Genomic DNA, 26,658 nt, shown 5'->3' with positions numbered 1-26,658 from the left:
TCAAAAGAAGAAGAAGAAGAAGAAGTGTTTACGGTCGTCAGCTGGGCGGGCGGGGCACACAGCTGTTGGTGCGTCGCAAGTGGTCCAGGAACAGAGAAGAGTATGATAACACGCCTGGCCAGCCCCTGAAACACTGAAAAAGAAGAAGAGCATAATAACTCCGGCCTGCACCACAACAACCGCTCACAGCCATGGGGCCCCAGGACGGAGGCGTGAGTAATATATAATGATCATCTCGACTCTGACACCATATCCTAGACGATTATCACTCACTAACCTCTAGATGAATTTATTCTAAGAACTTTGGGCACCATCACTAAGTTCCAGAAATCTAAAAATAATGTCAGGAGGGAGTATCTGACTGGAAGAATCAGGAGAGGAAGGTGACTGGCTGGTTGTCGGGGTGAAAGGAAGGACAAAGGGAGGGAAGGAGATGCCTCACTGGCTGGCTGATTCAAGGTAATAGGAGGTGATAGGAAAGTAAGATTATCCTTTTACCTCCTGTATATGCTGTTTGTAAACTTAAGTAGCAGGTGATCACTGGGCTGCTGTAACCAAGGTGTTTAGAGAGAGACCTTGGCTAGCAGGGGGGTCGAGGGAGGCGAAGCCCCCTCGTTAGCAGGTCGTAAAGTTCGGTTGAAGTAGTTTAAACATGCTCCCTCACCCAAATACCCCGAGTTCACGCAGGTCCCCCAAGATCGTTGGGGGAAGGGGTTTAATTCGGCTTCTTTACTTTTAAGTACCTTTTTTTTTTTTATTATGATATATGGAGGCGTATTATCGTATTCTGGAGGCGCGGAGTCAATATCCACAATCACCTTGTATACTGGGAATACGAGCCCGTGAAGCAGATTCAAAATCCGGTCAGTAAGGATTCACGTGTTTGAACAGCTCGGGTAAGAGGTTCGAAAGCCTGCACTTCCTGCACAAGCCGCAGTATTGTTAAAGGCACGGTGTTGGATGAATCCTGGCTAGCCGGTGGTTTTACTTGTGTCAGTGATAAACAATGAAGATACACTGTGTTTGGTGCCACGGACTCTACTTGGAGGACAGAAACCTTGCGATGAGGTGACAACCTACTAGTGAGAGGGCATGAGTGTGGTGGAGGCAGTTTATGTGAGCACAGATGGCCGCCGGTGCCACGCCAGATGGTGAGGTGAGCATCGTTTGGTGGGTTCACTATGCTTCTCTCCCAAAACAAGCTTAGGGATCCACTGAGTGCATGGTTTTCGTATGGGAAACACTAAATTCGTCGCAAACGCTTATTTTAGTGATGGTGGGAGGAAAATTCCCTAAATTTAGGGAATTTCCCTAGATCTAGGAAGGTTTTATCCCCCCCCACTAAAAAAATGCGCGAATGCGACGGATTTTGTGTCCCCCACCAGAAACCCCGCATTCCCACCAGGTCACCAGGCTTGTATGGGGGGAGGGGGGAGTATGGGCAAACAATAGAATTTTACCCCTTTTTTTTTAACCACAGGAAAGATGAATAATATTTTACCTTGATGGCATGATGCTCGTCACTTTACAGCCAGCCTACTTGTACAAAATAATTATGTTTCCAGTGGATGAGAATGATAGTTTATTTTCTTAGTAAGTGGTGTTCATACATTATTCTTATTTATGTTGCATCAATTTTTTCAGGATCAAGAAGTGTTTGATATTGTTGATTTCACCACTGCATCAGAATGGGAGTGCTTCATTGCTGCAGTAGAGGAGGCTATACATGAGTGGAGGCTGTCTGGAGAGGGGCAACTCTCTCCACTAACCAAGGGGCAGCTAGCCACTGCAAAATGGAGTGAAAGAAATGTTGTTGTCAAATTTGCTGGTGTGTTGATATAATAAGTTTTATTGTTTCTTATTTACATATGGAAATATTTAGATAAGCCTCTTTTTTCTTATTTTTTATGTTTACACAGTACACATATTATGATAATGAGATAGTTATTCAGTTTATGTGAAAAATATTTTTTCTTTGTATTCAGTATGGAATAAGGGCTATCAGCTAAGATTTATGTCATACATTATTTTTTTCTTGCTTTTTCTTAATCCCAATGGGTGACTTTCGATTGCTACCTGTGGCAGCTGTATTAGGACCCAGGAGCCTAATCAGGTCAATATTTTGCATCTATGCAAGAGGGTGTATGACTGATATAGTGCTTCTTAATGTACTTACATATGAATAATCAACACCATGTGTTACAGTTGTCTAGCATTCTCTCATCTCACATTAATTAAGGTTGAAGATGTTCACTGGCCTTCCATCACTCCACTCACTTCTGGTTTGAAAAGGCTGTGCTGGCACTTTGATATTTGTGTTCCCTGTGGGACAGTTGCTTTTGAAGTGGTTTACAGCTCAACTTAGAGAACTTTTGAGGGAGGGGACTACAAAGAGGGGAGAAGTGTTGGAAGTACCTGCATCCATATTACTTCTGAGAGAAGCTCACCATTATGGAGCATGTATTATGTTGTCATCTATCTTATCTAAATGAGTATCCTAGATATTCTAATGTCATGTGACATTTGCAAATCTTGCCAAGGTGTGAGCTACTGATTATAGTATTTACATGACTAGACTGGGGTCTGGACCTGATCCCAGTGCTGACAGAGGTGCCAGGTCAATATTAGAAAGTCACTCATTGCCTGCAGAATGTTGATAAGAGATAGATAAGTTTAGTAGTACTGTGCTTTATTTTTCAAGAGAAAATACTGCTTCTTTCAGATTTTCCATTTAAGATGACTCATCACTGTATTGCCAGTGAAACGGTTGAGTCTCCACCTGAAGAGTCTGAGCCAACTACTGGTAAGGCTGCATGCTGGTGCTGAGTTGCATTGCCTGTAAAGCAGCTGTGAAGTATGATTTTGTCTTTGAACTACAGGGAAGTCAATAAATATTTGGATTTAAATGTAAAATCGCTCACCCTTCAGAAATGTTATTTATTTATTAATCAAATACTCCAGACTCTGATGATGAAGAAGCAGAGAAGCTTCCAAGAGCACTTGAAGATATGATGAATCGAGAGAATGACTTTCCAGCCCGAGCACATTGTCTGGTACGCTGGTATGGCCTCCGGGAATTTGTTACAATCTGCCCATCAAATCCAAGTCATCCCATTATGTCCCCATCAAAAGCAAAGCTGCTGCTTTCCTCAGCAGGAATTGCAGCCAATAACACAAACTGGTAAGATAACATGTCTTTGATGTTTAATGTATTTAAACATATTGATTTTTTACCATATACTTTCATTGGCTAGCAGTTACTAGGTAAAACATTAATTGAATGCCTTTTGTAGCCAGGTTCCCATATTTGTACAAATTCTACGGCCAAATGAAAAAATGTACCATGGAGTGGGGCTCGGGTCAGGTGTACGCACAGACTATGACATGGTGCACTTCAGGCAGCCTCCCCGCCAGTGTACACATCTTGCTGGTAAGTCACTGTACAATTATCTAGGGAGTGCAATACAAATTAAGTATGGAGGTGTTGTCTGGAGCAGAATAGTGGTATCAGCAGTTTTTTACATTTCAGTGAGGTCTGGATGGCAATGCCTGCTCAATCTGATATCAGTGAAAAAAAGTAATAGAGTATCATGGGCATTCAGGGTTAATGATATTTTTTTTATCAATATTCACACGTTATATATTTCATGTCTTCCAGGGCTCTTAGATGTGTTCAAGAATAAGTTGCAGTGCTGTGTGACCTCACCACCTGTCCTGGTGTCTGTGAGGTTCACTTATGTCCTCACTGAATGGCCACACACCCTCTGGACACAGCAGCCTCCAGATTTTGATGCAACACTTACTGAGGTTGGCTTCTCTGATCTGGGGAAACTGCCTTTTGGTGCTTTAAGTGACCCTATAAGGTATGCTCATATTTTATGATAACTATCATTGCTTTCTCTCCAAGGCATGATGGGGACCTAATTTACATACACACACACTATTGTGTATCATGCATTTCCTCTTGCATTATAAATGGAAGTAATTTTTTTGTTTGGCATGAACCAGAAAGACGTGAAAACAGGAGAGTGGTGGAGACGATGAAGTTAGCCCCCCCCACCCCCACAATTTCAGATTTTCAGTCACTGCCAAGTGGCTCTACACACACAACAGGCTGTCCTGAAGAGACTCTATCAACCCAGACTAAAATCTCTAAAAAAAAAGGATGAAAAGATGAGCATAAAGGGGCAATATAAACAGCAAGATGTGCCATAATACACACAACAGGCTGGGCCAGACAGCTGGCCCCACCACTATCTGGCCACAAAAACTGGTTTCATAGTAAAAAAAAAAAAAAAAAAAAAAAAACATTGAAGGAATATGTTCAAAATATCTATAAATGACTGGACAAATAATAAAGAGGCATGAAATGCAGAAGTGTTACAGTCATATATAAAGATTGGAAGGGAAAAATGGTAATAAGAACCTTTACCTGCCAATTTGCTGGCGAAAGCAGGCAAAAGGAAGGTGGTGGCTAATATAAGGAAACATACATTGCCTGTGCGTGTGAGTGGAAGTAAAGGAAGCAGGAGGTCATGACTGATTGTCTGGAATGAAAGAGGCTTTTGGCAGAATAAATGCCTGAAACTATTGATTAGAGCTGTAACTTTTTATTCTGAAAACCTGATGAATGACTTGTGTCCTTTTCCTTTGCTGGTCTCTGTGTTTTTATGCCTTTTACAGGAGATTGGGTAAAGATGATGGTGAATATAATGATTTTCTTTTTCCTTTAGAGGCACTAAATCTCCTGTTTGAACTTGCAGTGAGTTACACTTATCAGCCACATGGCCATGTGTAACTGAAGATGTGTTGGTGGACAGTGACGTGTACAGTGATCTTGACCCCGGCTCTGCTCCCTTGTGGACTGCTCGCCTAGTCACAGCCACCTCCCCACCCTGCCTTCTCTCTGAGTATCTGACAGAATTTCTTCATGTCTGTAAGAACAACCAATCAATAAGTCAGATACTTGGGCCAGATTACACTCAAGATGTGGAAGGAGGTAATAATCTTGTTCTTATTTTGGAACTGTTCTACAATGCATGTTTTTTTCATTTGTATGGATTGTTGCTATGTGAAACACACACACACACACACACTCACTCACTTTTTTTTTTGTTTTTGGTGGAATGAATCATAGCCTTCTCAATATACTTATTTACAAAGTTACAGTAACTTTTAGCATTTAAAGCTCATGAAAATGTCTTAAAAATAATAGTAAATAATGTCCTTTTTCAGAAATTGCCATGTTCTCTTCTGCTCTGGACCGTCTGACAGAACCATCTGTGCCGAGTCTGTCTTCTGTGGTGGGGCGAGTGCGCATGGGGCATAAAGGGGCTCGCCAGTTTGTTAGTGCCCAGTCTGGAGAATGCAATCCCATACCTACTGACATCATTATTCCCATACTGAACTACCTGTTTCCTGATGCCGAGGGAGACGACCCCACTTCTCCCTACCCAAGCACTTTGAGTCAAGTGCCAGAATGGTTGACAACAGGAGGAGAAGCAGCTGACCATCCATTGAAGGTAAGAGCTTGAGAATCCAAAGATTTTAGTCAATAATGCAGTGATGCAAATCTAAAGAATTCGTCAAAAGAGGTGTGAAACCTTTTTGTTTGGAATGTGATTGTTTGTGATTGCTACCGTAGTGCTTATGTATGAAATTTTCGTGATGTACATTAGGAATTCAAGTAGGGTCCTTCTTTAGTACCTTTCTCATGCTTTGAAGACCATCAGTGGAAGAAAAAAATGTGAAACAATACATTCTAGAGTGGAGTGTCAACAATTCTGTGAATCTATCATGAAAGAGCAACATCGAGTGGACTGCATAATTATTTATACATAATGTTTGTCTAATTTAAATATTACAAATTCGGTTTAACAGATCTCAGCTGGCAGTGTTATCAATCTTACTTAGTTCTTTTCATAAATTAAAAGACCATTGTCACCTACTAACCATCCTTTTATGAATTAGTAAGATGAAATGTTTTAATTTTCTACACATTTCCAGGCCCTCTTAAGCAACATGAAGAGTAGTGGAGCTGACGGTTTGGTTTGGCGACTGGCTGTAGTGCTGTGCCATGTTGCCCACTCTCTTGGAGGTCTTCCTGCTGCAGCACATCTTTGGCATGAGGTTGTGTTGGAGCTGAGGTTCCGCTGGGACCATGCAGTGATCATTCCAGGGGTGGGGGGTGGAGTCCCAGACCTTGCCTCAACTATTTTGCACCAGAAGCTTCAGATGCTGAACTGCTGCATCAACCGTAGGAAGGCCAGGGAACAATCTTCTTCATCTAAATCAAGTAAGGGAAGTAAAAATGGAAATGAAGTAAATATTGAGTGAAAAATATAATTGGAAACATTTCATTAAACTTTTTTTGTATTTGGTCATCATTCTGTCATGGAAGATGATCTTTGGAAAGTCTCAGGATGCTTATTTTTTTACTTAGGTAATGAGGATGCTGATGATGAAGATGAGTTTTATGAATGTGATGAGGATATGGAAGAGGAGGAAAAATCCAATGGTAGTCGTTCTTCATGGGACAAGCCGGAGGGACGCATCAAACGGTGCGGCAAGCTGCGTCTCCTCAAGACCAACGATCCACTGTACATACCCTTCACCCAGGAGCCAGCACCTATGACAGAGGACAGGCTTGAGGAGCATGCTGGAGTACTCCTGCGCTTAGGGACGGATGCTATGGGCTCCCAGCTACGTGCCCGCATGATGTCTGCCTCCCTGCTGTCAGACATGGAATCCTTCAAGGTACAGTTGCCAATAGAGTGATGAACAACCAGTCTCTTGGGATTAATAGCTTTAGGAGTACTGATGCAATTGTTGCCTTTTTGAAGAGCATGGAGGTGTGGGTGTAGGCTTGATGTAAGATAACTCCCTCCCATCACTGGGGGTGGTGGGAACACATGTCAAAATGACACTTTTGTTTGTATAGTTTGGATTTCATACATGTTAATTTACAGACATTTTTTGTTGCCACTGTTGTTATAACTATGTACCTTGTCATACTTAAAGAAAGGTTGAAAGTCTTGTAGCAAGTTAACTGTATTGTATCAAAGAGAAAAATGTACTACCTCTACATAATGATTTCCTTAATGTACGTTAATTACTTTAGTATCTGTTTGACTTCATGAAGATGATGACCATCTTCCCTGGAAACCTTTCTATTGCATTCAACAAACTCTCCTAAGTCTTTTCTTGAAAGTGTGCAGCTTATTCCTATCATACATTTGCCATTAACATTTGGCTTGCTATCTTATTCATGATTTTAACATTCAATAAATAATTATGTAGCATATATCAAAAGGCCGTCCTATTTGTATTCAAAATGTATTTTCAGGCTGCCAACCCTGGGGCTGTGCTGGAAGATTTTGTTCGATGGTATTCACCCAGAGATTGGATAGAAGAAGTGGGTGATCCCAACCAGCCTCCACAGGGCAGTCTAAGCACAAGAATGCAAATTCCTGGAAACATGTGGAAAGAAGTAAGTTTTTAATTGATTTTTTCCATGATACAATTTTCATTGAAGATTTAGAAAATGAACATTTACTGAGTAAATTATTATTCGTAACTATCAACTAATAATTGTGCAGTATGACATTAGGTTTGTAATGATAATACTCAAAGATATGATGCTCATGATCATGCTGAGGGCTCATCTGTGATCATATAAGTAGAGGATAAGAATGTTTGTCATAAACTAGATATGTATCTTATCTATAAATACTATTATCTTTGCTGAACAATTGAAACTTAGTTTTCCATAAGTAGGTAATCTTTTTTTTTGCTTCCCATTCTAATTTCATTTTCTAATTTCACCAATTCATTAGCTATTCCATTTCCTTTATAAACTTAAAAAAGCAGTGTAGGAGGATCAAGACAAAAGAGTAATTACCACACTGCAGATTCTCACACCCTGTTGCCCTGAACCAAACTCTATGTATGATTAATTCATCTTCATTGTCTCTGGATGATCACTCACAGCCTGCCCACATAAGAGGCAGACATTTGCTCTCAGATAAAAAGGGAAATAACTGATACATTCATTCTCTCGATTTGTCAAAGAAATTCTTCCTTTTGTTTTTATCTGGTCACTTTCCTTGCATTCTTCATCCTGGTTCCACACTTGCAGAGGCAGGCTTTATTTATATTTAGCCATCATCTAATGAATATAAGCAAATTCTTTTGTCACTGGTATGTAAAGGGATTCAATGATTACTTCAGGTGTGGACTAATGCCAAGCCAGTGCCAGCAAGACGTCAGAAGCGCCTGTTTGATGATACACGAGAAGCTGAACAAGTCTTACACTGGCTGGCATCACTAGGCCCAGGTACCCTGTGCTGCCACCTTCTACCCACCATCATCCATGCCTCATTATGCCGGCTTGCTGAGGAGAAGCTGCTTTTTGATCTTCCTTCTCCCAACAGTCTCCCACAGCCATGTCACAGCAGTTCTCTGGCTACAATCTTGGATGTGATCACCCAGAGGGCTGTCAGACTTTCCCGGCAGCCTCCTGATACAAATAAGTAAGAGATTATTTTGGTAACTAGTAATAGAACAAAGGAAAAAGGTCTGTGATATCATATTATAAAGTATCAGTCATGAGGGAGTTATTTAATTTAGTTGGTTTGTGTGTTTGTTTTTTAGCTTGATGAAACTTAGTGGAAAGGTTTAGCATGGCTGGATTGCTCAGCCTTGGAGGCTTACAGTCTCCAAGCACTCATGTTTCCATTGTAATGTACACTCGCTCAAGCATAAGCTAGTTACACTCACTATGCCTGTATGGATGTGGTTGGGTGAGTGTGGATGTGGTAGTGACTGGGCAGCTCACCTGACCTACACTTTGCCCTTCCAAGTTATTTCCACCGCTGGCCAGAGGTACAAAGCATGTCTGACTTTCTAGATATTTTTCTTTGGTCTGCAAAGCAATGTAAGATCTAATGATGTGGCCCTTGTACTAATAAGTTTGAACAATGCAGGATATTTTATTTGAACATTTCTCCTGGCCATGACTCATTATTTGTATTGAGTACCCTCCACACTTGAAATGAAAATAGATTAGTTCAGATATAGTACGGTAAAAATGGAGTGGATTCAGTATGGCATGGAACTAGTTCTCTTTTTACTGTAGTTTCTCTTATTTTTGTGAAGACTTATATATATGAACTGTAAAATGAAGACAATAAGCAAAATGGAGATAATAAGCAGCTTCCCTTTCCAATGTGGTGTCAATCTAATCAGTATCTTTATTGTCTCACTTACCACTACCATTATCATAATTATTGTTGCTATTCCCAACAATAAGTATAAAGCCATATATCTAACAGTGACTTTAGGAACAGACAGCAGTTTTTAGTGTACTGTAACTCTCATTTAATGGTAAGCTTGCATTGTCATCCTATCAGGGCTCTTACATAGCCCAGCCAGTCACCGAACTGACAAAACTTAAACAACAACAATGTCATCTACGTTTTATTATAATTCCATTTCATTTTATTTCACTAGATATCAAGAGTTAATTGACCAGATAGCAGAAGTAGAAGTTTGCGTGGCACGGGCCCAGAGTGTTCGCCACAAAATACTGGGAGATGCCGCAGCAACACAGGACTCTGCTCAGCATCTTGAGGACTTAGTACTCAGACTTCTGGACTCCCCTGAGGTCAACCTAGAAGGAGGATCTCGTGGACCTGCTGCTTTGGCCATTCGCAAACTCTTTCAACAAGCTCGGAAGGTGAGTTATGCAGTTTAATTGTCTTTCTCTTTTTTTTGCCTATTATTATTATTATTATTATTATTATTATTATTATTATTATTATTATTATTATTATTATTATTATTATTATTATTATTATTATTATTATTATTATTATTATTATTGAGATCCGTGAAAGGGCATCAAGGGAAAATCATAATTCCATATATACAACTTAACCAAAACTTTTCACAAGGTTACTATAGTGTCTTTGAAAGTCTCTTGGTATCCCACAGCCATTCTTTTATTGTGGTGTGTCCAAACAAGGCCTCTTTTCCCTAGGCTTAGCACATGCCTTCTAGAGTCAAACTGAATGCATCATGGTGGACTTGGTGCCACAGAGTTGAACAAAGATGTCATTGGCACTCCGTGTTGGTGTTGGTGTCAGTGATGTGTACTTAGAATTACATAAAAAATGGTCAAAGGATAGTTTACAGGGAGAATTTTCACCTTTTTGCATGATTTATTATGTGGTGGTCTTTTTTTGTTTATGAATTACATAAGAATGATAGTGGAAGGCCTTCTGTCATATTCTTAGTCTTCACTATTGAGACATTGATGTTGTTCTTGGAACCTAAATTTTTAAGGGGATCTCTTCATTTGACTTTTACAGTAGCCCCTTGAATTTGATTTATACAGAACTGTATGCCTGCTGTAGTCTTCTGTAAAGTTCAGTATTTCTTTCCTTTCCTCCTTGTATTTCTTTGCCAACTGAATGCTGTTGATGGCGCCACTATAAAACACTTCGAATACCATCAGGCACAATAGGCAGAGACGAAAAAAAAAAAAAAAAAAAAAAAAAAAAAGTGAAAACACACAGTAATGAAGTCTAAACAAAAGGAAAGCACATGGGAGAGTGTAACAGATTCCTGCTTCTGCAAGGAATCCTCGTGATGAGGCATGAATGCTTAATCTCCTGTAAAACACAGTGCAGATGCATGCATTATGTGTACCAATAAATATATCACATGCTTCAATAGACTTCATTAGAGTTGGCCTCATGATTCACCCTTAGTTAAGAAGCTTGCCAGCAGTTCAGAATGTATACCATTGGTTATTGACTTTTACAAACACTATGTTGAACTTTGCTTTGAATTTGAACGTTTCAATCAATAATGGAAAAAAACCATAAGCTTGACGATGATACAGATGAGGAAGATGATGATGGTTTATTTTTTATTTGATAATTTGGTATAGATTTCCTGATATTTCTGTATCATCCAGGCATCCTTGTTGCTGGATGATTCACCTCAAGAGGAGTCCCCAAACCTGGAGCACCGGCAGTCATATGGCAGCTCAGGCTTAAGTGGTGCAGTGAGTGAGCTAGGGCGCCCCATGGGCAGGGAATACCTCCTGAGGACGCTGGTGCCCTTCCCCACAACCTACTCCCGTCCAGTGCCCCACCGCATGTTTGCTGTCCTGCTTCCAAACGAATTCCGTCTCACTGGAGCTTTTTCGCAAGACACCACTTTTAGCTGAGAAAGTCACTAGTTAATAGTCTTATTATAAAGCTTCCGGGTATGTATATCATATGATATTTTGAAATAGTCATTATAGAGGAATAACAGTGTTTTCCCTTTTGAAAAATCTTTTGTTCACCCTACCTAATAAAAAGAAAGATTCTTGCTTGGGAATTTCTACTGAAGGAATGACCATGGCAAGGATGTCCCTCTAACCTTTTCCTTTAATTCAAAGTATACACAATTTTCTTCTGCATTGTAGAGCTTGTTGCTGTCTGATTTTTTTTGTCAGGCATCTCCATTCTTATCCAATATATTTAAATACCTAGCTCTTACATGAATCATCTTTCTGAATGTATAAGTATTTCATTTATGCTTTTAACTATTCATGCTCGCCTATTTCAAATCAATGAAGTGGTTTCAGCCTTCCTATATGAAATTTCAAATATTTTAAAGCAACACCTATGATTGGATTTTTCAGTTTGTTTATTGTGTCCACTGGAACATCTTGACCATAGACAGTGTCACGAAAGCTGGAGGGGATGATCCTTTAGGGAGGGACATGTGGACTTGGTATCATCGCTTGGGTGATGATACTGCATGCTCATTGGCCAATTCTTAACTTGATCTAACGTGCATGAAATTGACTTTATTCCTACCAAAACCCTCTTTGAGTCGTAAAGTAACTGATTGCACTGACAGAATAGTTTCTGTCAGTGCAATAATATCTTTATTGATAAATATGTGCCTTTTGAACTATTATAGATAAATCTGAAATGACATTCATAACAAAACTAAGTCGGAACTGCACGTAAAATTAAGCAACTGAAGCGCTTAATGTTTTCAAGTCCTGTTAAGGCTAGACTTTTTTCCCCTACTTTTCTACTATTACAAAGTGTTAGGCTACAATCTACATGATGTCATTCGTTACCTCATTTATAGTAAGATTTCTTGGTAAATTTTTTGTCCTGACTTAGTCATAATGTGTAGTGATGCCATGTAGTCATAACGCAAACACTGTCCGAAGGCAAGAACCTTTTCTTCTCCTTCATTGTGCTATCATTAATCCTGAAATGTCGTTATTTGTGGGTAATATTTTTTTCATGTGTGCTGCCTATAGCATTTTCTTGAGGGGTCTTTTGGGTGAACCACAGCCCATTAGTAATCCAGGAATTTTGTTTTATAGTGACTGCTGTGATATATGACATTTGCTTGGCCCATGCTCCCCCCCGGTGCTCCTCTTGAACAAAGTCACTGAAGCATGTGGGTAATTTTCTGCCACTTGGCGATGATTTGAAAAATCAGCGTTTCAGTGGGACTTAAACCTAGGTCCATGGGCTCACCACGCTCGCATGCTGGCCATTCAACCACTGCCTTCCCATAAAGATTGCCATAAGAAGAACAATTATAAGAATAATTACATTTAGATACCAACAGTTTTGATTTAAAGAGGTAGCAGAGAGTGAGAGACGGTAGGCTATGTTATAGCAAACGGAATTGGCCGCAGGTTAAATATAGCAAACAACAGGCTAATGAGTGGCACAGAGACCATCACCCAGCAATGATGCCAAGTCCCTGAGTCCATTCCTGAAGGACTGTCCCTGTCAGCTTCCGTGTCACTGACTATAGCTATTTTCATTTCCCTGCATTCTATATGAAAGTCTAAAGCAAACATCAGAAGTAAAAATTTTCTTGATCTATGAATATGACTGATATTTTCCTACTGTTATAGTAATCTTAAATATGTAGTTGAATATTCATCTCACTTTATACAGGCCTACATTTCTCTTTAACATCAATCTCTTGCTTTGCCCCAACTGTGTATAATCATCATAGAACTGTAAGAAGAGGTACCATGGATAGCAATGTATTTATTAATGGGTTTTAATTGTTATGGAGTTTAAGTAATTGCAAGCTTTCATTAATATTTTACATGTGCAAATAATATTGAATTCATACAAACAAAGAAATTAATGCTATAGTACTATTTGACTCATAATTGTAAATATATATAACAGCAGTGGCATCACCTAAGGGAGATAGCTTGGAAGAGCTTCAAGACCACCCCAAAAATATCTTAGCCTCCCCTTAGCCTTGAAGCAAATCTTTGTTCCTTTTTCTTGGCATGACCTCAGCCTCTCCTTGCTGCAAAATAGGCCCCCTTGAGGCTCCTCAGTGAACAAAAAAAATCAATGAGCTGCCCCTGAAAACTGTCTTTCTTGATCCTCACCTTGAAAATAATAAAATCTAAGGTTTGGAACTCCCTAACAATTAAACAGATGGTTAGCTGGGAGGTTATAGTCATATTACCTGGGTTAGGCTGAGAGAGAGAGAGAGAGAGAGAGAGAGAGAGAGAGAGAGAGAGAGAGAGAGAGAGAGAGAGAGAGAGAGAGAGAATAACACTCCTGCTGTATTGTATCTTTGGAGTGAATGGCAGTGCAATAGGCTGTCAGGCTTTCCTTAGTTAGTAATGTTTTGCCATTTTGAAACACTAGGTTTTGTATGACCATGATTTGCTAATGAGTTGAAATGGTGCATATATGCTGTTGTTAAATTCTATGATGAATAAATATAATTATTTTTCAGTAATTCATCATTTACTTTTCCATTTGCAAAACCAGAAGAATTGAAAAAACACAGCCTCCATGGTGCAGTGGTTTGCGTGACCAGCTACAAATCCTCGGTCTTGGGTTCGAATCCCGGGTCTGCTGGTAGTCGGTGTGCAGTCCACCCAGCTATTCATCCTCCCTTCCGGGCGGGTCGATTAATGGGTAGCCTTGGAAAACTTGGGGAAGGTAAACTTTGGTAACTCGGATGTCACACTGGCACTGTGGCCCGGGTTCTTACCTGCCAGAGGCTCAAGGACTAATGTGATATGGAAATGAGCACTAAGGCCACGTGCAGCCAAAGAGTATCTGCCCAACTTTACCTTTATTTGGGAAACAATGAAAATATTTATAAACCCTCAGAATTGGGTGATGAAAAGGTAAATAAGGATCTATCTGTCGTTCTCTGCGGCTTAATTAAATACATACTTCAGAAGGATGATATTCAAACAGTAGCTTATTACAAGGCAAAGAGCCATGTGTCTTCAGAAACCATTTGCTTGATTTTCATTGTCATCCAGTCCTTACATTATCTATGGTTCGTTTTTTTTAATACTATTTGCAAGGAACTGGAAAGGTAAAACTTTATTTTATTAAGTCAAGGTCAAACACACACACAAAAGAAAAGAAAAAATCAAAGATGGGAATGTGATGGAGGGCTTTATATAAACATGGTATGAATCCAGCAACCTGCCGAAGTACAAACAGCCGTTCTGACATTATTTAAAGCTTGACGGCTGCTCAGATAGGACTCTTGGCATAACGCTGTCATATGCAGAACTACCTTATGGTTGATCCTTTGGTTGTATTGGTAGGAAGAAAATAATGCGAGGCGGGCCTGTGAGCTGTGGTGTCCTGCATCAGCGTGTGCTTGTAGTGATTCTTGACAAAGGATCGAACGTTCAATTGTAGTGTCAAACTGTGATTTACAGAAGAATATTAATCGACAGAATTTTTGTGATATATCAATGTCTAGGCTTTGTCACAAGATTTTGGACTTTTATCGCTCTTTAAACGTTTCGTGATTTGTGAATGCTGTCCAGCGTTACCAGGTTGTCGTACTAGGCATACTTTTTTTCGTCTGCTTGAGGCCCCAAAACTCTCGAGCCTACACTGATAACGATATACATTTACAATTAGAGGGGTCTTTTCCGTTTGGTGTACAGCGCAAAAAGTAATTTTAATATAGATTTTTCTATGTATTTTTGTCCGTAGAATCAGAATATCACATTATTTTTTTGGAGAAATTAACAGTTTTTGAGTTATTTGCCTTTAAACTTATTTTCTTCCTATCTATTACTGAAGGAATTCAAACTTTAAAAAGTCGTAATATTCAGTATTATATACAATTTATGGATCTTTTCCGTTTGCAAACCTTCAAAATCCAATTCAAGGACTTTTTTTACTCTTGAAAATATGGGATAATGTTTACCGCTGAAATAAGTCACATATACATGACGTAAAGGAAAATAACTTAAAAACTGTTCGTTTCTCCATAAAACGGTTGTCATATTCGGATTTTACGGACAAAAATACATAGAAAAATCTATATTAAAATTAATTTTAGCGCTGTACGCCAAACGGAAAAGATCCCAATTAGAGTTCAGATGGTTAATTATCGATGTTTTTCTGCAATTGTTATGGGTCAGAAACAGGAAAATACGATGTTCTGAGTACGATAATCTGGTAACGCTGATGCTGCCCCGAAGCAGTGAAGCAGTCAGGGCGGCGTAAGGGGCGTAACCAGACCCCTGCGGCCGGACTTGTCGAGTTTACGGTGTGATAGTGAACGACTTGATTGACGTAACTGAACAAGTGAACACTGACAAACGTGCTGCTATCCGTGTGTCGTCTATAAGCGTAAGACTGAAGCGCAGAGGCAGTTAAATGAGGCTATAGCTGGGCCTGAGGTGGAGGGACGCCATCACCCCGCCCCGCCGACCCGTAAGTGTTGATTCCATCCCCCTTGCAGCGTTGCCAAATTATCGTACTCATCGCATTGCATTATCGTAGTTTCTGACCGAGAACTATAGCAAAAACAAACAAATAATCATCAATAAATAGGAGTTTTCACGCTAACTTCAATTTTCTATCGTTATTTGTGTAGGTACGAGAGTTTGAGGCTTAAAAAGTAATAAATACAATGTGGTGAATACGATAATCTGGCAACGTTGCCCCCTTGATCATTGCCGGCCACTTTATTATCATTGAGGTAACATGGATGCCGACCACCTTATCATCATTAGGGTAATATGGAGCAGAACTGTTAGTCATTTTAAACTTGTATTCTGTTCTTCAGATAGGCATAACTCGAAAAGTAGACATTTGCGACGGAAATAATGTACAAAATCGTGCAATTCACTACATCTATCACCAGAAAAACATGACCACGTAAGAAAATCGTTGGTTGGGTGAAACCGTAAATTGTCCGTCATTTTAACCTTGTATTCTGTCCTTATGCAAATTAGCAACCAACTACGCAATATTGTTATGGTCACGCTCAAAATTCAACCTTTCTGATTTTTACTATGCTTACTTACCTACTTGTATGCTGTGACATCTGGTGTGTATGTTACCCTTGAGAATTCATACCAAACAAATTACTGGAACTGATGAAATGTCCAATGCACGTAGTAGGGGTGGGAGTAGATGTTAGGCTAGGGTACTGTGTTTATGAGGCTACGATAGGCCTATTATTCATGGGTGGTAAGCAGTTCCAGTTCTAGCCTCTTATTGATATTAATATGTTCGAAATGCGACTCATTGCACAGCTTAAGCTATATAGGAGGGAAGGTAAGCGTTAAAATACTATCAAAAAAAGGTTATTCTTGTCTAACGCGAGTGCTGTTTCTGAAGAGGCAAAAGTGGTCAGTTTTGCATTTCTAACTTTGAATGTCAACATAATTTCTTGCCCATTCAAATAAGTGAAGTAATTTGACTGACGTTGAAATAAGAAAAAAAGAAACGCGTTAGATAAGAAATAAATACACTACCATAATTATCGCGTTCTTCCTTTATTGGAGGACCCCACCCCTACCTCTATACACTTTTTTTTTTTCCTCTGTAGCCTATTCATCCCACAAGTTATATCTCTGCCCTAAGCAATGTAAAGTAAATAAATACAAATAATTTTTGCTTGAATTAGTTAAATATTATTGTTTATATAACTTTTTCACGGGGAACGATAAAAACTCCATCATTTTTATTTTTTATATACCTAAACATCTTAAGGCTCCCCCAGTGATCAGGCAGAGACCCTACGCATTAAATGAGCGTAGAATATATATTATGTTATCTGGTATTTTATCTCATTATTAAATAAGGATAAAAACACCAGAAGTAGTGTGCAGTAAATTTTGTTGCTGTACTAATTATCAAGAGTTAATTCCATTACTCTTGGCAATGGCAAATGCGGTCTACTTCAGTAGAGACGCAAGTATGACGAATAATAAGGTAATCCGCAACTTTGAGATAAGGAGTAGGCTATATAGTTATCATATTGAAAAACGCTCTATCATTTTGATATCATGCTGAGACATGCAACACCCAAGCCAAATCTTGGTCGTGGTGATCGGCTTGAGTCAAAAGGTTTGTTTTCATCGGTAGTTGATGAATTTAATCACTCATAACGTCATTCACGATTATCCCAAATACAGCAGCCACATCGACAATGCGTACAATACGTTGCCATATACGACAATACTCGCATGTCTTGCACTTATATACTGGCTTCTTTTACGGTAGACTTTTTTTATATTTTTTTATTAATCACGTACAACAAGAAGGAAGAGAAACAAGCAAACGATAGTTGCCTAATTGAGCGAGGAAATTTCGAGATGGTGAATAGTGTATTCTCATTTAAATAATTATTAATTTTTGTTTTCCTTCCTCACGACCCTTGTTTGTACTTACCTACCCACCCAAACTGATCTTCAAACATTTAATTGGATGCTACTAGAATTACTCTAACGTCACGATCCAATATAAAATTCCGTAGCAACATCAGAAGAGTGGTTGAGTCCCCCAAACTTGGGATAAAATTTTAATAACATGCAAATGGCGGAATAAAACAAGGGCTTTATTAGTTGGCCAAACAAACTTAGGCACGGGTTGAAGGGAAGGGAAGGGATGGCGGTGGATTTAGAGGAATGGTGTGTTAGCCTATATGAAGGATGAGCTGGAGGTAGAGCGAAGGCGGATTGGCGTATGTAATTTCGAAGTGTTTCAGACATTAATATTACTCTGTGAAGAAAGATTATATTGTCAGAATTAAAGAGAAAATTACTCAGATTTGAAAGAAGAGATTGTCCAAAGATTGTCTAAAGTGTATTGAGGATAATGTGGTCTCGTGGGAAGAAAAAAAACACTTGCAAATAAAACGAAAACGACTCATAATTTAAAGGAAATTTAATAGAACAACATGAGAAAGTCTTCACGTCCGTTAAAAAATAGACCCTTGAAATATGTGATGAGCCGTGGACCATAAAATAAACGTAAAATAACTTTCAGACGTTAAAGAAGCAGTCACCCAAAGGCATAACGAGACCAGAGAGCCTCTTCAAGGTGCAACTTGGGAGGCGGGTGGCGCGGGGTTCGTGTCACAGGGCGAGGTAACATAATGCCGCCACTCGCATAAAAAAAGTGGAGCAGCGAGGCGCGTTCTCGACGATACGTACAGCCACAGGTTAACTTTCTCCGCGGAGTTTGTCGCGTTGGGTGTAGTCTTGCTGCTGTCGGCCCGTTTCCCGAGTAATGTCCGGCGGTTGTGTTTCGCCGCCGCTTCCTCTCCGCTATAGACGGTGGTGTCAGGTAACGCGGGCCATCAAAGTGTTTTAAGTCGCTACATTGCGGCAGCAGGTTAACTATTGCCGCGAATGGAAGGCGTTTTCTGAGGCAATATAGATAGGCTATAGTAAGGACATAATCTACACCCTGGTTATTAGCGGTGGTGATTTTGAGTGATTTCGTGTGTACCACTCATGTGTTAACCTGCAATATACCGTAAGCTGTACTTTAAATGGTTGGTGTAAGGAAAGACATTTTCTATATGACACACGTGTAAAGATTTAATGAAATATTTCTTTGTTAAATGTTTTCTTTGAAGAAGTAATGTGCTGCTAACCTTTTATGCGTAGATTTATCATATATTTATCTTTATTTATTGCTTCTGATCTGCCCATTCTTACCGCAAAGAAAAGAGAGCGGGACACGATAATGAAGACAACCACGAATGGAAATAATACTGAGCATTACTTCATCTAGCAAACTAATACCAAACAGTAATTACCAGGAACGGATGGCATGACATGTTCTGTGGACCACCAAATAGATATAAGGCGAGCGGGACACCTCAGTGGTAATAAAGGCCGCTAATTACGTAAGGTTCACATTGAATATTACGTTTTCCATCGTTGCCAGGGATGGAAGACATTCTACGGCACAAGATTAATATATAAGGCGAGCGAGACACCTCAGTGGTAATAAAGGCCGCTAATTACGTAAGGTTCACATTGAATATTACGTTTTCAATCGTTGCCAGGGATGGAAGACATTCTACGGCACAAGATTAATATATAAGGCGAGCGAGACACCAAGACATTCTACGGCACAAGATTAATATATAAGGCGAGCGAGACACCTCCGTGATAATAAAGGTGATTACGTATAGTTCTCAAAGCTAGCTGGCCTCGTTAATACCGCCTGTGCCCGAGCTACTAACATATTAACCACATCCACCACCACCATCACCACCACCACATCCACTACCAACATATCCACCACCACCCGCCGCTCCGCCACTCCCTCATTTGCCTAGATTTCCCCAAGGAGGCGGCCGTAAGTGGGCGTAACACCGAGCCGCGAATTCATCCCTGACACTGTAATATTTCATCATGGCCACTGGCTGGCCTCATCTTGTTCCTGGTGACGAAAAAGAACCGAGACAAATCCTCGCGTCTTCCTTCCATTACTTGTGGAGTCGCAGTTCCTTGACACCCGCGGCCTTCACTGATGACGCGCGGCGGCCGAGATGAAGTACAGGAATAATCTCCGCTCCTTGGTTGAGCTCTTCCGGGGTGGCCGCGTGCGAGATAATGTTAAAAAAAAAAAAGATGAATTAAAAAAAAATATAAGAAATAAATTTTATCTAATGATATAGAAATAATAAGGGAACATTTCAGGATGGAGGCGTGCGAGATGATAAAAAGGAAACAAATAAACGTTAGGATAAAAGAAGTATCGATACGAGGAATTTTGAGAAACATTTTAGACTAACTTTCCTGCACTTTTGTTACCTGTGCAAGTTAAATCAGATTCCTCAGTGACGTCGTAATGATTTAGTAATTATCAATTCAGATTTATTGCTCTAGCCCTTGCAAATTAAGGTCAACTAAGAGCTGAAATTATCCTTTAATTTCTTTAATGATTTAATACGTGAAATCAATAGTAAATCACAGGGTCACGGAATTACGAGCTGAAAATTACTGAGTTCACTTAAATGCAGTAATAAATGACCATTAAAGTGACAGTAGACTTGAATTTTATTGGCTGAGGTGGTGAGCTGGTAGTTTGTGCCTTGTAGTGATCTATTTTCGAGTCACACTGATACGGATCTCTTTCAATAGAAGAAGGGACCATCAGTGTGCTGAAAGGATGGCTACGTATCAATGCTTATGCATTCAGGTTTAATGATTTTTGTTAGGTGACTAACCTTTCCATAACTTTATATGATTATACTGATAATTAGTATGATGATAATGACGTTGGTAATAATAACAGTGATGATAAAAATAACCATGATAATTGTAGTAATGACTCCTGGTACTACCAAAACAACAACAACAACAATAACAACAGCAATAGTAACACCTACAACAACAGCTACTACTATTGTTCCTCCTCTTCCTCCTAGTACTACTGCTACTATTTATACCGTAATTTATTGACGATTAAAAAAGTGAAGAGTAGCCTTCGCTTTTTTGCACCACTCAGGGCTTTGTCACCCCTTTGGAGCCGCCTTGGAGCGAAGACGTGTTAATCCCCCGTCGTGCAGAACCAAGCCAGAGGTCATGCAGGCGCCGGGTGACTCAGGCTCCGAACTTCAAAGGGCGCCGGAACATTTTACACCTCGCGCATGTAGTTTTCGCTCGGCTGGGCTCGTTGCTGTTTTGGCTTCTTTGTTGCACTCTGCTTCAGTCAGGACGTCTCTGCTTGCCAACCTCTTAGTAGTATATGCCCTTGTTCGAGTCACTGAGCTTCTCTCTCTCTCTCTCTCTCTCTCTCTCTCTCTCTCTCTCTCTCTCTCTCTCTCTCTCTCTCTCTCTCTCTCTCTCTCTCTCTCTCTCTCTCTCTCTCTCGTACAGAAAGCGTCCAGCTATTGTCTTTGGGCTTTTATGTAAAGAAAACAGAAACTTGCTTCTGTTTGTGTAGTCACGAAAATACAGCTGCCTGCACCCCATGAGTATGTTGTAGAACGTGTTGACAAGGTAGTCTGATGTAGGTTTACACGATGAGAAAGTGATAGTCGTGAATAATATGTTGTCTTTTTAGTGAGGAAAAATAACATACCGCTCTTGTTAACTTTGCTTGCTCGTGTCCTTGCTTTAGATATTTTTATAACAATAAAAAGGAGAGAGAGAGAGAGAGAGAGAGAGAGAGAGAGAGAGAGAGAGAGAGAGAGAGAGAGAGTTCATCCTCAACTGCAGTTATATGGACTAGGTAAATAATTTGTAAATCATTGTATTTCAGTAATAAAAAAATAGAGGTATCTGTCGCAAAGGACAGTATAAAACGCACACACACAAAAAAACAACAACAACAACAACATGCACATGGGATGAAAATAAAATATGAATTTTCGGACAGGTCAATTTTGTTAATGTGAGGCTGAATGTAAATATGATAGCGGTAAGGAGGATGAGAAGTAGGAGGAGGAGGAGGAGGAAAAGGAGCGGGGAAGGAGGAGGAAGAGGAGGAGAAAGAAGCAGTCATCCTAGGAAGATAACATAACAGAAATCTGCCATCTCTCTGTTTTGCTTCACGTTTAATGAGGTTAGGTTAGGTTAGGTTAGGTTAGGTTAAGTTAGGTTAGGTTAGGTAATGCATTTGTCTCTATTGTTACGTCATTGCAGTCATTTAACATGTTTTAATGGCTATCCATGCATTTGGCTTCTGTCTGTTATAATTGTTTACGTTCAGCATTATTTTTCTCTTTGTTATATTTTCGTAATGGAAGTAAAGGGTCTTTTTTCACTACTTCTGTGTATGTATTTCCGTAACTGGGTATGTTTTGTGCCTCATGCCGCCATTTGTATATTTCCTGCATTTGTCCTTCCGCTGTGTCGACGTTTTCTTATTGGAGCCATAGGCGTCTTTCTTCCACACGGCGATCCATCTCCCCGATCAAGTCCACCCATCTGCGGGTCTCAGAAAAATCAAGGAATGTCTCAAATGCAATCTTTTTCATTTCTCGCGGGATTTGCCTGGCTCTGAATTTAAATGTTTCCTTCGATATCACCCTGAAGACCGATTACTTCCCTCCCGGGAGACAGATTCGGTTAACAACAAGCCGTAATTTATGCCAGTGACACGCCGCTTCTCTCCGCCAACCCACGCACCCTATCCCACACCACATGGTTACCCTTAACACACAAAGAACTCCTCCCACACCAACACCCGCACGCACTGCTTTCTGCTCATATCTTCTATCTTTTCCCTTATTTTCACAAGATTTCACCTCCTTATGTAACTTTTTGATTTTAATTTTGTCAACTTCGATGCATTTTGCGGCTCATTGCATTTTTTTTCTCGATTATCATTAACAACTGAAGGCATGTAGGACTGATGTAACTCCTCGTTCAGTTAAACTCCAACATCTTAGGATAGACCAGAAAAAACTTCTTTTGATCCTATAGTAAACGGTAGTTCAAAAGTCTTACTAGTCCTTAGCGTTTAAGAGGATTATCATATGAAGTCGCAGTAGTGTAACAGTAAGCGATGCTTACATGAGCATTACATCATTAGAGTACATATAGAGAAGCCTCCGATGAAGGTATGAAGAGTAAAGTCCGAGTTCTCTTCAAGCCCAGTTAGGTGATGGTTACGTGGCCTGAGAAAAAAACAAACAAACAACTATTGCTTCTTTCTGGTCAGACAACACGATTGGACTGCTCTCTCTCTCTCTCTCTCTCTCTCTCTCTCTCTCTCTCTCTCTCTCTCTCTCTCTCTCTCTCTCTCTGATGTCTGGGGCTCAAAAAAACGTTGGCAGGGCTATTTAGTAAGCACACACACACACACACACACACACACACACACACATGTTGGTGGTGGACAGACTCCCAGCTTCGTTTATCTCAGGCAAATTAGAGAAAGACGCCCCTCCCTGTAAATGAAAAAAAAAGAGATAAAAAATAATGACAGGAAACCATATTGTAAACACACCAACAGAAACATGAACACACACACACACACACACACACACACACACACACACACACACGCACTCACACCGCGGCGCTGAGTATGTTACCTGGCGGCTGGAGATGAAATACACAGTTGCCTGAGTGTGTGCAGTATATTCCTATTTAGCGGGAAGTGAACTTGTATTACCTGATATTTATTACCGCACCGTGTGAAGAGGAGGAAGGAGGGAGCAGCGAGGGTATTTATGGCGGTTCTGGCGGCGGTGGTGGTGGTGGTGGTGGCGGTGGTGATGGTGGTGGTGGTGGTTCTTGGACGGGCGCTAACAGAGGCTGGCAAGGAGATTTATGCCACCTCGGAGACTAAACCTTATGCCTCCTCCTTCTCCCCTTGTTGTTGTTTCCTCTCCTTCGTCTCCGTTTCTGTCTGTCTGTCTGTCTGGTCTGTCTGTCTGTCTGTCTGTCTGTGTGTGTCTGTCTGTCTGTCTGTCTGTCTGTCTGTCTGTCTGTCTGTCTGTCTCTCTCTCTCTCTCTCTCTCTCTCTCTCTCTCTCTCTCTCTCTCTCTCTCTCTCTCTCTCTCTCTCTCTCTCTCTCTCTCTCTCTCTCTCTCTCTCTCTCTCTCTCTCTAACCTCTGCCCACCCCTTCTCCGCCATCCTTTACTCCCCTCTTTTTCCTTCCCTCCCGTCAGTCTGGCCGTCTAGTCCTGCCTCGCCTTCCCTCGTCTGGGCCTTCCGGAAAAGTTTGGCGGTGAGAGGAAAGGGAGGCAAGGAGGGAGGAGGCCGTTTTTTATGATGAATAGTGGTCTGCTGCTAATGTAGAATGATAATGTTGCTGTTGAGGATAATAATAATAATGATAATGATAATAATAATAATAATAATAATAATAATAATAATAATAATAATAATAATAATAATAATGGTAATGAAAATAACTTTGATAATAATAGTAATAATAATAATAATAATAATAATAATAATAATAATAATAATAATATTATTATTATTAATAAAATACTACTACTACTACTGCTACTACTAATTACTATTATTATTATTATTATTATTATTATTATTATTATTATTATTATTATTATTATTATTATTATTATTATTATTATTATAATGATTACATTGACAATGATGTAAATAATAATACAAAAAATAAGGCAAAGTTGGGAGCATACGCTATAGCTGCGCGTGGCGGCGGTGCTCAACTCCGTCCCGTTGGCCCTCAGAGCCTGGGGTGGGAGAGAACCAGCCCGAGACAGGGCCAGTGTGACATCCGAGTTACCACACTTTATCTTCCCAAGGTTTCCGCAGGTATCCATTTATCGGCTATGCCGAAAGAAAGGATGATTAGCCAGGTGGGCTGCACGCCAGCTGCCCAGGACAGATTTGTAGTTTAGGATGGTAACCACTGCGCTGATGAGGCGGTAAAATAACAATAATATTTAGCCTATACGAATATTGATAACGCTAATGATTCTAATGATAATGATAATGATGACGGTAATCATTATACTGAAAATAGTAATGGTAAGTCATAGCAATTGAAATAATAATAATAACAACAATAACGATTATAATAATTATAATGATGATAATAGTAAAAATAATTATATTAATGATGATAGAATAATAATAATATTGATAACCCTATCATAATAATAATGAAAAAAAGATATAATTAAATAATGATAATAATAATAATAATAATAATAATAATAATAATAATAATAATAATAATAATAATAATAATGATAATAACAGCAACAACAACAACGATAATTCCTAACACTCCCGAAGTGCCAGCTCCACGCAGCAATTCGTTGGTTCGGTCCATGGCGGCGCAGTGCGGGAGGCATCGCGAAAAGGCCTCATGAATCAAAGCCAGTGACGTCATGGCGTGCGCCGCCCTGCCAGCAAATCAGCGGTAGGCAGCTCAGGTCAGGTCACCGGGGGCCGCGGCGGCAGGCAGGCTCAGTGAAGACGCTGCCGCCTGCCCTCCTTTCATGTGGGCCGTCTCACTCGGCGAGCCACTCAGCCAGCGCCATCAAACCCTCGCCCGGCCTCAGACGCCCCGGGCTCCAATGTGTGCAAAACTCCCTCGCGCATTGACATTAATTTTCTAAAGTGATCCAACGTATTCAAGTATTTTTTCGCAGAGTTTCCAAAGTCATTGGCAGTTAATTTCTGGAATGGACTTTCCCCTTCGTTCAGTCACCCATTTTATCTTTCATTCGCTGTTCGGCGACGCAGCTTTGAAGCATTTCAATGATCCTCCTTGGAGATGCGTCAGCCCAGAGATGCTTCTTTTGTAATACTAAGCCTTTAGAAATTTATTTCTCGTATCAGATGTCAGGAAGACTTACATGAATAGAAAGATGCCGGAGTGAGCTGGAATATAGCGTAAAATATTTTTTTTAAAACGATATGAAAGTTTTGAGGAAAATTCAACGTTTATATCATTATATTAAACATTGATCGTCTATTATGTGGCAGTGCCAGACCAAGCTCCATTAGAATTTTTACACAATAATTCTAATTGCTATGATTCAGCAGACACTCGGATTTGGCAGATAATTCCATACGCTAATGAGTGATACTTAAGTTTAGAGCGTTAATGTTGTCGTTTGTTAAAGGTAAGCCATGGCTACCTAAATGTCAGACACGGAACCTTTGCCCCTGCTCCTGAACTCCAGCAAAACTTTTAAAACCGGCTTGCTTTGGAATATGCTGTGAAGTTTAGAGGAGTTGGAAGGGCCGAGCATCCAATAGTGTGCACAGTGGGAAGGTTGCTGTTAAAGGCGCCGAAACAAAAAGAAGGAAAAGTTCAATCTACATAGTTCATTAGGTAGCTTCCCCCATGAGAGTGTTTGCCAAGGTTCACCTTGATAGTACTGCTTGGAGAGGCTGCACAAACACCGCTGACAGATGATGCTTTTATTGGCAAAAGTTGAGGTGGACGTAGGGATTTACTGAAGCAATGTGGTCGAAATGGTGAGGTATGTTTCTTGTTTGATTGATGGAATAGTTTATCAGTGTTCAATTTTTTTTTCTAACAAGCAGTGACGGAAAAGATGCGAACTAATAGTTTGATCACCTAGGACTTTCGTGGGTTGGTGAAATATGTATCATAACCTACTTGGGTAATCAATTCGCTGCAACCTACTCTGCAACCCTTGCTTTTTTAGGGGAGTGGAGAGGGTAACTTAACTTTATAATAAACAACAACAACAGAGCTCAACTATATAGTTCAGTGTTATACAAACTCTTTATGACGGAGACCCATTTTAATTTAATCATTGTCCCAATCCCATTTGAAAGTCTCTTGATATACGTTGTGCCTCCCGCACCGTGGTGTATATTTAGTTATCTGTTTGTGGGGAATCGGCGACCCACTGAGTGGTCTATC

General features: G+C 40.0%; 1 protein-coding gene and 1 long non-coding RNA gene across 2 annotated transcripts in view; both read left to right on the top strand.

Moving 5' to 3' along the window:
• On the top strand, positions 1 to 13,806 carry LOC127007051 (rab3 GTPase-activating protein catalytic subunit-like). Its single transcript, XM_050877573.1, has 14 exons — positions 1 to 212; positions 1,645 to 1,828; positions 2,723 to 2,803; positions 2,962 to 3,181; positions 3,294 to 3,430; positions 3,659 to 3,863; positions 4,764 to 4,999; positions 5,236 to 5,522; positions 6,007 to 6,295; positions 6,443 to 6,756; positions 7,346 to 7,489; positions 8,230 to 8,531; positions 9,511 to 9,736; positions 10,982 to 13,806. Exons 1-14 carry the CDS (start codon positions 192 to 194, stop codon positions 11,234 to 11,236), a joined length of 2,901 nt encoding a protein of 966 aa, XP_050733530.1. The 5' UTR covers positions 1 to 191; the 3' UTR covers positions 11,237 to 13,806.
• Positions 13,807 to 15,499: 1,693 nt separating this feature from the next.
• Positions 15,500 to 26,658, top strand: part of LOC127007046 (uncharacterized) — a 195,852-nt gene continuing 184,693 nt past the window's right edge. Inside the window, exon 1 of the long non-coding RNA XR_007760046.1 lies at positions 15,500 to 15,767. This is a non-coding gene — a long non-coding RNA (uncharacterized LOC127007046). The remainder of the gene's footprint in view (positions 15,768 to 26,658) is intronic.

The sequence above is a fragment of the Eriocheir sinensis genome, chromosome 3 (genome assembly GCF_024679095.1).
Source record: "Eriocheir sinensis breed Jianghai 21 chromosome 3, ASM2467909v1, whole genome shotgun sequence".
Taxonomy (NCBI): domain Eukaryota; kingdom Metazoa; phylum Arthropoda; class Malacostraca; order Decapoda; family Varunidae; genus Eriocheir; species Eriocheir sinensis.
This window is presented reverse-complemented; position numbering and strand designations above follow the sequence as displayed.